This window comes from Oryx dammah, unplaced genomic scaffold (genome assembly GCF_014754425.2).
Source record: "Oryx dammah isolate SB20612 unplaced genomic scaffold, SCBI_Odam_1.1 HiC_scaffold_18, whole genome shotgun sequence".
Taxonomy (NCBI): domain Eukaryota; kingdom Metazoa; phylum Chordata; class Mammalia; order Artiodactyla; family Bovidae; genus Oryx; species Oryx dammah.
In genome coordinates this window covers 88668385-88678631 of record NW_024070202.1, presented here as the reverse complement: position 1 = coordinate 88678631, position 10247 = coordinate 88668385, and the positions used below count along the sequence as shown (strand labels likewise).

The window sequence follows — 10247 nt, the reverse complement described above, 5'->3', positions numbered from 1 at the left end:
ACATAGCACAAAATATTGCTCAGAAGTGTTCCAGTGCTATTTATTGAAGAAAGAAAAAATATATTTAAATACATTTTTATTGGTTTGCTTTGTTTCTTTTTTGGCCACATGGAGAGGCATATGGAATCCTAGTTTCCCAACTACTGATCAAACCCACATCCCCTGCATTGTAAACAGGGAGTCTTAACCACTGGATCACCAGGGAATTCCCCTAAATGCATGTTTCTATTTAGCTGCTGTTGCTCTTCAGTCGTTAAATCCTGTCTGACTCTTTGTGACCGCATGGACTATAGCCCACCAGGCTCCTCTGTCCATGGCATTTCCCAGGCAAGAATACTGGAATGGGTTGCCATTTCTCACTCCGGGGGATCTTACCCACCCAGGGATCAAACCCACATCTCCTGCATTGCTAGGCGGATTCTTTACCACTGAGCTGCCAAGGAAGCCCCAGATTAGAGTAACTATGAACAGGGGTGAAGCAACTGGAACAGCAGGAAGTGGTAGTGCTGCATCTCAGTCAAAAACATGCACTAAGCATTCTCAGGAATATGTTTGCATTCCATACTCATTTTCCTATTATCTAACCCCATCATTCTTGCATAAGTACCAGATAGTAACCCATTCCACATAGCCTCATTTGTCCAAATAAATATTCATTTACTAATTTGTAAAGGAACCCAGAAGGGAAGAAGGGTAAAATAAATAAATTACATAGAGGAAAAAAGTATAAAAAATGACTGTGTAGATTGATGATTAAAACAAAAAGCATGATAACAAAAGGGAGAGAGTAACTAGGGAGGAGTTAATTTACCAGTCACTGGATTGGCAAATTAATACTCGCTGAAACTATAAACAGAATGGATCTCTTTTCTTATTAAACCTGCAATTTCAACTTATTTGAGATGGCTTCAATATGAAAATAGAGGAAGTAAGACAGTGTAGCACAAATGAACTTTAGGTTCAAATGGAAACAACTTCACAGCTTGGCTTTTAGCTTATTAGCTGATATACTGGAGAAGCAAATTTTCTGCAACTTAGTTTTAACATACGTTTACAAAAATAAGAGAAACAGTGTACAAAGTATTGATATGTGAAGTGTACAGCTGCCAAGAAAGGACTCAAGAGGTGGTATCCATTAACTGTGATCATTTATGTTACCAATAAGCCACTAATCAATGTAAGGGAATATTATTATTCAAAAGAAGCTACTTCCTTAAAAAAAAAAATTAACTGGGGTAGGGAAAATGGTCTTCCTGGTGTACTTAAGGCAAGGCACATGCAGGCAGGCACAGATTATACACAGGAAGTATTTCTGATTTGACACTGCTCAAGGTGAAATTTTATTTTTTAAGCAAGCTTTATCAAAACAACTTACTGCTTTCTTTTCAAGCTTTATGAATTAAAAGAGTTTATTCCAAGACTGTTCCTTGGGAGCCCCACTCAAGGAAATCCCACTCTCAGCCTTCCTGGTATAAACTAGGAGCTCCAAGAAATTCCCAGGACAAAAAAGAAGGGCTGAAATTAAAATTAACAATATAAAGGGACATAAAAAAGCCAGCAGGAGGAAGTACAAAGAGAAACTTTTCTGATACTTATGTTGACTCCCTTGTTAGAATATTAGAAAAGAAGAGTAAAAGGAATACAGTTAAAAAAAAGCAGCTTTAAAAAGAAGACATATATTAATACTAGAACAACAGGGCAGGTTTCTATGATGATTCCCTAACAGTGTTATATTCAGAAAAGTTTATGAGCTTTTATTCAATCTTTCTATGTTTGGCCACAAGCAATAATAATCACCTCTGTTTAAGCAATGTATAGAAAAATAATTCTTTAATTTGGAACTTTAGTATACAAGAAATTAAGAAAGAAGAGATTATATAAAATAAATGAAACTGTAGAAATATGTATACAAATCTTTCACAAATATAGGAATACAGGAATTCCCTGGTGATCCAGTGGTTAGGACTTGCTGCTTTCATTACCCGGCTGGGCTCCATCCCTGTTTTTTAATATATAGTATACAGATCTGGTATTACTGAATTGTCAATCAACCTCCCTCCCCTTCCCCCACCCTTTACCCATACTGAGGATAAGCGTCATTTCAGAACTCAACATCAGTCCTGTTTCTTTTCTTTTCTTTATCTGTCCTTGCTTAAATTATTCCCTTCTTGAATTTCAAATTGGTCCTCACAATTTGACTGTGCAAACCCAAGACCATACACCACTGACAGTTTATTGTCTACAAGGTATGACTTTATTTAACTGTCTTCGTTAGCATAACTTTTCTATTCTCTTCCTCAACGCAGTATTACTATTCCAGGAAACTTTCCCCAGGGAGATTAAAAAAGGTTACTATTTAGGAGCCACAGGAGATTCAGTTCCGTCCCTGGGTCAGAAGATTCCCTGGAGGAGGGCGTGGCAACCCACTCCAGTATTCTTGCCTGGAGGATCCCATGGACAGAGGAGCCTGGTGGGCCACAGTCCATGGAGTGGCAGAGTCGGACAGGGATGAAACAATTTAACATGCATGCAGGTCCTCCCCGCTCCAAGATGTTAATTAAGACTTTTTGTCAAGATTCAGAGCTTTTTTGCCATGGCAAGCAACAAACTCAGTTTTGCTTTAGCAAAGCTAAATGGTGGTGGTAAAGCAAAGCTAAATGGTGGTGGTATTTCTAGGGAGCCAGCATTCACTGTATTTGCTCAGGCCTTTGGGCAGCTAACTCTATTTCAAAACAGGTTCGACGAGCTGCTACCAGATGATCCAGTCCCTGGCCTGACAGCACCCGCGCTCTGACTTTTGACAACTGTCAAAAGAAATCTACAAAGTAACCACATTTTAGTCAAGCTTTAAAAACCAGTCAGAACTTTAGCCTTACTCAAGAGTCAACACCACCTTAAAACGGGTCTCCTCACCACACTTATTTCTCTCTCTTCCTTACTTTGCCAACAATTTAGCAACCACAGATTGTAAGGTTGAAATGAGGAAGGGGAGAGAATGAAGAGAAATTGCTTTAAAAATGGAGGAACTACCTCGGAATTTTAATTTTCCCGAAGGTGGGGGGAAATCCCCCAGAAAGCTTTCCAGCCGGGAAACATCGGAACTCCTTACAAGTTAGAGCTCTTACCGAGTTTCCGCCTAGACACGATTTGTGGGCTTTTTTTTTTCTCCCGGGTTGGGGGGCGGTGGTGGGGTGGAGTTGTCAGTATAAGTTAGCTGGAAGGTTATCTCCAATTCTAAGCCTGATTCAAAAATTGGAGGAAAAGCAGTGGAACACACCAAAATTCTGGATTCTGCCCAACCTCTCCACCACCAAAGAAAAGAAAAAACGAATTCCTGCTCTGCTCTCTACTTCACTCTCCATTTCTGCGATGACCTCGTTCTGCAAGGAAGAAAATCGGCACCGAGATGTGCCAATACGAGCAAAGGTACTATTCCGGATTTAAGATAAAGCAGTGCCTGACCCTACTGACCTCCAATCATTTTATAACTTCTGGGGGACTCGGGCCCCTGGACTGGAGCAAACAAACCGCTGCAGGAGAGACTGACGAAGCGGTTCCCACGACAGGGAACCGCCGCCGAGGGCCGGCCGCCCTGGAGTCTCGGTTTATCCTCAGTGACTGGGACACAGCTGGCTTTGGAAAAGGACATTAAACATACAGCACCACAGTTTGGTCTCGGGCCCAGCCTCTGGTCGGTGACGTCTCGCCATTCGTCTTCGCCAGCCAGGCCCTGGCCCCGGTCCCCTAGATAAAACGGATGCCCACCGGCTCGCTGTGACACCTGTTAGGTGTTTCTCCGCGCGGTGCCTCCGCCCCAGCCAACGCCTCCTGCCCGGCGAGGGAGCCGGGTGCAGAGCGGGGGACGCGATGGGAGAGGCAGGGCCGGGCCTTCCCCAGCGGACTCCGCGGGGCTCCGCGCTCCGGGCTGGGGCGGGGAGGGAGGGGGGCAGCGAAGGCGGGAGAGGTCGGTCTACCCGGGCCGAGAGGGCCATGGGGAGGGCCGGGGGAAGGGGCGTCGCTGCTTGCGTTACGCTTGCACAGCCTGCAGCAGAGGCGGCGGGGCTGAGCCGCGGAGATGGGGTTTGCACCAGTGTCTGCATTTCTCCTCGCGGCCCCGGCGCCGCCGCCCCTCGCCGGGCCTCGGCGCCCGATAGGCCGCGCAGGGTGAGCGCGGGCGCTGGCCGGCGGCACCTCGCCGGGGAGTGGAGGCGAGGGCGCCGCGGGGTCGCGGCGGGGGGACTCCGCGAGCAGGGCGGCCCGCGCGTCCCCGGATCGCAGCAACTCCGGCCGCCGCCGGGCCGCGGCCGGGACGGAGCTCCCCGCGCGCCCCCCGGGGACCAGCAGCGGCCGGAGGGCGGCGCGGGGCTCAGCCCCTCCGCCCAGCAGCTCCGCGCACCCGGCGGCGGTGGCGGCGTGGGATCGGGCGCCCGGGCAGCCTCCGAGCCGATGGCCGGCAGCGACGCGAACGACGAGGGTCCCGCGCGGAGGGGCGGCGCGGCCAGGCGTCCGGGGGCCCCAGGAGGGCGGGGAAGCGAGGCTGCCGCCGGCTGCCCAGAGCCGCTGTCCACTGCTGAAGCGCCGGCCGAGGGCGCCGCGCTGCCCGCTTGGATGCGCCTCTACTTCTACGGGATGCACGGGGTCACCCTGGACGTGCTCCTGTCCGCGGCTCACCGCTTCGCTCGCCGCCCGGACCTCCGGATGCTGGGCTTCTCCTCGCCCTACCGCTGCCTCCTGCACTCGCTCACCCACTTGGCCCTGGAGAAAGTCTACCTGCAGCAGCGGCGCTGCCCCAGCGCCTTCGTCTTCAATTTCCTGCTCTACCCCTCGGCCCACGTGGGGCTGCAGACCCTGGCGGGCGCGCTGCTCTGCCGGGTCGGCGGGCCGGGGGGCGCAGCGGCGCCGGGGGCGCTGGACTTGGCCCTGCAGTACGTGCTGGCGCTCTACCACTGCCACGTGTTCCTGAAGCGCTTCCTGCACTTGAGGTACCAGCGGCGGCAACAGCTGCGCGGCGCGCCCCCCGCCCCTGCGGGCTTCCGGGCCCCAGCGACAGCCGGTGGGCGGCGGCGGCGACCTCGCGGTCCCAGGGGCGCCGGGGGAGCCCCCAACCAGGGGCTGCCGGACCTGCTCCGCTTCCTTTTCTTCGGAATGCACGGTTTTTTAGATGAGATCTTCTTCACCTTCTTCTTTAACCTGCTGGGGCCCGGGGACGGGACGAGCAGCGGCCACACGTCGCTCTGGTCCTTCTTTATGTACGGCAGCTGCAGTTTTGTGGTGGAAAAGCTCTATTTCCACCTCCACTACAGTCGGGGCTGGGGCCCCTGGAAGCGAGTACCCTTCTACGTCATCTTCATCTACGCGTGGGAGTTGTCCTGGGGCCTGGGACTCCGCACTTGGGGCGCCTGTTCTTGGGACTATTCTCACTATCCGCTCAATTTCATGGGCCTTATCACGCTGATGTATTTACCTGGTTGGATATTCCTTAGTGTGTACCAGGACCTACTTTCCAATGTGTTGTGGCGGGTGCGATACGTACCAACTAACTAACTAAGACCAAAAAAGGGGGGCACTGGATTCTCATGAATGAAGGCGATTTATTTTTACACAATAAAACGGAGGGTTTTTTTTTTTTTAGCCTTTTAATTTTTATACCTTTTACTAAACTTTACCTCCAACCTGTTTTATTGGACATTTTAGTTTTTCTATTGGGAATGTATGCATAATACGATAATACTTTGAAATATTGCAGGAAATGTAACTCAAAGTACTTAACTCATCAATATTTTAAAACCCTCACTAGTCCAAACAGCAAACCATCATACCTTAACATCAGAAAGCTGTAGAATTCACTTATTTGCACTTACTTGGCATAGGTGGGTGATAGTTACTAATTATTTTTTTTTTTTAAGTAAGGAAGTTCTTCAACTCAGACACCAGTGATTTTTACAAGATTCGGGGAAGTTTTCTGACTTAATGATTTGTTTACTTTCCTTTTAATCCAATGTCATTTTAATTTCCTGCCATGTTTACCAGTGACTGCTGAAATCCAGTGTCTTGTACTCCTGAAACTACAATTAATAGCTTTTAAAGTGCCTCTGTATAGCACACAAATGAAAAGAAGCTGAAAAATTTGAAAACACACCCTATGAATCGATTTTTAGATAAGAAATCTTTTCTAGCAACTCAGACAGGTAACACTGTGTTAAGATATTGATCTCCTTCCTGGAAATGATTGCTTTCCAATGTGGATTAGCCTTAAACGCCAAATGTGTTAACTTTAATCAGATCCTGTGTTATCTTTGGCTGTAAATTTTAGTCCTTATGCAATCATGTAAAATGTTTACCTTACATGTGCAAGGGCCATGCAAAATTATACCATCCTTAATAGTGTTCTAACCCTAAGAACTCTTTTCTATATGGAGTTTCAAGAGTAGAAGCAATCCCATGGAATAAAATGAACTAGAATATTCACCCTAATTGTATTAGCCCTAATTGTTTTCGGAGAATACAGATATGTGTTTTCAGCCTATTGCTGCCACGGCTCACTTGTGAACATTTTTCCATTTCCTTTGGGTCCCATACAGAGTTCTTGGACTAAAGTCTGATGTAGTAATGTGCATTATAAATCAATGATAGCTCTTTGGTGACTTGTTCTTAAAGTCTGGAAGCTCCAAAGTTAAATAAGATGATGTGAACCACTTGAGAAATCATAGCTAATCAATTAATAATGTACTTTAAATTTGTTTATTGCATTTTTATTATATTTAGAAAAGACAAGTAGAATTGAGTATAGCTCATCCAAGGATGGCTAATACCTTCTTAGTTTTTGTTATAAAGATAATTAGGAAAGCTTGGAGTGTATACAAATTAATATATATTCCTATTCAAATTGTTAGCTTGCCTACACTGTAAAAGGGCTTCCCATGTGGTACTAGTGGTAAATAACCTACCTGCCAGTGCAGGAGGCATAAGAGATGTGGGTTCAATCCCTGGGTTGGGAAGATCCCCTGAAGGAGGGCATGGCAACCCACTCCAGTATTCTTGCCTGGAAAATCCCTTGAGCAGAGGAGCCTGGTGGGCTACAGTTCATAGGTCACAAAGAGTTGAACATGGTGAACAACTAACACTTTCACTTCACAGCAGAACTGTTAGGAGATCAGCTCAATTCTGCTTCTTCTCTCCTCTGTCACACTGATTGTTTTAGACAGTCAAAGCTTAAGTAGAAACTGTTGGAAGTAATTAAATGTTTGCAGAGAGTAAAAGTGTCACTTTGTGGAAAAGATTTCTGAAAACCTGGGGAGAAAAATAAAATGTAAATATAGACACTAAAGTTAGTCAGATGCCGGACAAAGTATTTGTAATTCAAATCCGTCACATGTGCATGAGTCGAAGTTAAGTATGGCGTGGCTCCACAACACACATTCCAGTGAAGACATAACCAAATTCTCAGCTTCTGGAATACTGGCTAAACGTGTATATTCACCCTGCTGTCATTCACATGCTGCTCCTTCAGCTTGCTTAAACTGCTAACCAGCATTCTCAGGCCAAAGTCAACAAAAAAGCTTGCTGTTTTGTTTGTTTTGCTTGTAATGTTAATCCTATTTAAAAGAAAGGTCAAGATTTTTCATTGATTCAATTCATTCAAGAAATAGTTATTGTGAGCCTGCTATTTTTCAGGCACTTGACTCTGACTACAGCCGTGACACAACATAGACAAAAATCTCTGTCCTGATGGAGCTCACATTAGAATGTGAGTGCATTGATTTATATGAGATTATGCTGATTTGCAAGGCTACTGTTTTAGTATTAGTATTTAGTATTTAGTTAGTAATAGGTTATGAGAGGCAGATGTTGTCAGGGTTCTCATCAGGGTTCTCCCTGGAATATCAATCCATCAGTCTAAAACAAATGCCCATTAACAGTCCCTGGTGCTAGTTCTACAAAGAGCCCTGTTCATTTGTATTCAGGAAGTGATTAGCCTGTCTGTTAACTCAGCACCTTGCCTTAGGGCTTCTCATTCTGTGTTTACTCAACTTCTTAAAAGTAACATTTGTTGCAATTTTGAACCTTTCAAGAAAAAGCAAGGAAAGGAAAGAACCATCAGACTGATCAACTTGGTTACTCATTAGTAGTTCAGATATAGAAATGATAAGGCAGTACAATATTAACTATTATAATAATAGTTAATATTTAGGTAGTGCTTACCACCTACCAAGAACTGCACTATTAACATATGTTTATACTGTTAAATAAATATATGGGTATATTTACATATATCAAATGAATATATTACATATGTCTCATATATATGTATTTAATTTTAAGTAATACATAATGTTTTAGGCTCATATATGATATAAATTAAAGATACAACAACTCATATATGATATATATACCTTAAGTATACGTGTGTATGTGTGTGTGTGTGTGTGTGTGTGTGCTCAGTCTCTCAATTATGTCTGACTCTTGTGACTCATGGACTGAAGCCCACCAGGCTCCTCTGTCCATGGGATTTTCCAGGTAAGAGTACTGGAGTGGGTGCCATTTCCTACTCCAGGGGATCTTCCCAACCCAGGGATCAAACCCGGGTCTCTTGCGTCTCCTCCACTGGCACAAATACACACACATACGTGTTTACTTAAACCTCTAACAACTCTTTCTCATGAGGACAGTGAAACTGAAGCCCAAAGAAGTAACTTGGTTAAGTAATCAAGCCATACAGCTATTTAGACAGAATCCACTGGACTCTTGGCTCTGTTCTTAACAGAAAGGTTGGCATGCCTCAACCTTCTGACCACAGTGATTTGGGATCTCCTGTGGATTTCACCTTACAATCTGTATTTTCTCTTCTCTGGCACTATCACAGATGCAAGAGCAGCTGTATAAAAGTTAGATACTAGTAGCAAAGATACTCTTTCATGTTGCCTTTTAGTCTCTGGAAATAACAGGGTGCTAATACAAGAGGCATAACTGACAGTCAGCCTAGCTCTAATTCCCAGATGACAGATTTTCTAGTCAAGCAGTGCTCTGCAGTAGAGCTCCTCATCTGAAGTCAGATGATCTTGAATATAAGAATAATATATCAAAATGCAAGATAAACTCATATCACAAGCAAGAAAAAATATATATAATTAAGGCTCTCCTTTAATATAGCATTCAGAATGAGCTTCACTGTAAGAGCTATACAACCCCAAAATTAAAATTTTTTGCAGAGATACTTGTTCTGCATTCAATTAATCACCTTAGAGTTGAAGAAAGTTTGTTTGTTTGTTTGTTTGTTTTTTGCCACATGGCATTTGGGATGCTAATCCCCCCACTAGGGATTGAATGCAGTCCATCTGCCTTGGAAGCACAGCATCTTAACCACTGGGGCTCCAGAAAAGTCCCAAGAAAGTTCTTAATAGAAAAACACGAAAAAAAAAAAAAAAAAAAAACTGTGGTTCTCATTCCATGTTTAACTTAGGCAATGCTGAAATTTCTTACATAAAGTGCTTTAAATTTTAAATCAATTCTATCTCAGCTTTCAATCTAAAGAGAAATTTTAAGTTTTTCATGGTATCAATTAATATAGATGTTCCTGTGTTATACCAAGACTCCAGCAATGTTGATAATCCATTTCAGTATTTCACACATTTCACTGTACTTAACTATAAATGTTTCATTACAAATATTTGACATTTTATGTTAAACTCAGCTTAGAAAAATATGATGTGCTTTGTTGTTTAAGAATTATGAATTGGTTAATCCTACCCCTTAAAAAGATAATAATTTCTACTGTTTTGAAATAGTCTCTGCTGGCATGATTGACCTGGTTTTATATAAAAAAGATGGTGAGAAAGAATTTTGGTAGATTACTTTGGTTCTCTTTCCATTTCCAAAGTACATTTAAAAAAATCACTACATTTGGAAAGGAAGTTATACTCATGATATAGACTTGGAATGATAAATAAGTCATTGTATTGTAATATTTGACAGCATTTTAGTAAAATTGATGCTTGCTTGTATTAAAAGGCTTTAAAAAACACTTTACCTTTAAATTTTAAATATAATATCCAATATACTTTCCAACAGTGCTTAATAGAACTAAGATCCTTTACTCAGAGAGAGTTAAATGAAACACTCTTCCCTTTTCTCCATCAAACACATGCCTCAGTTTATGCTGGATGGAAAGATGGTTCTTTTCTGTTGCCAGTTTTTTTTTTTTTTTCTTTCTATTCTTAGATGTGGTACCAGAGGAATATATAAAAATA

The 10247-nt window shown here is 43.6% G+C and overlaps 1 protein-coding gene across 1 annotated transcript; it reads left to right on the top strand.

Moving 5' to 3' along the window:
• Positions 1 to 4427: 4427 nt before the first annotated feature.
• TMEM229A (transmembrane protein 229A) lies at positions 4428 to 6526 on the top strand. Its single transcript, XM_040259561.1, has one exon. The coding sequence runs from the start codon at positions 4447 to 4449 to the stop codon at positions 5542 to 5544; it is 1098 nt and encodes a 365-aa protein (XP_040115495.1). The 5' UTR covers positions 4428 to 4446; the 3' UTR covers positions 5545 to 6526.
• The last annotated feature ends 3721 nt before the right edge of the window (positions 6527 to 10247 follow it).

Coding starts and splice junctions, on each gene's coding strand:
- TMEM229A (XM_040259561.1), top strand. CDS start 4,447: ATGGCCGGCAGCGACGCGAACGACGAGGGTCCCGCGCGGAGGGGCGGC.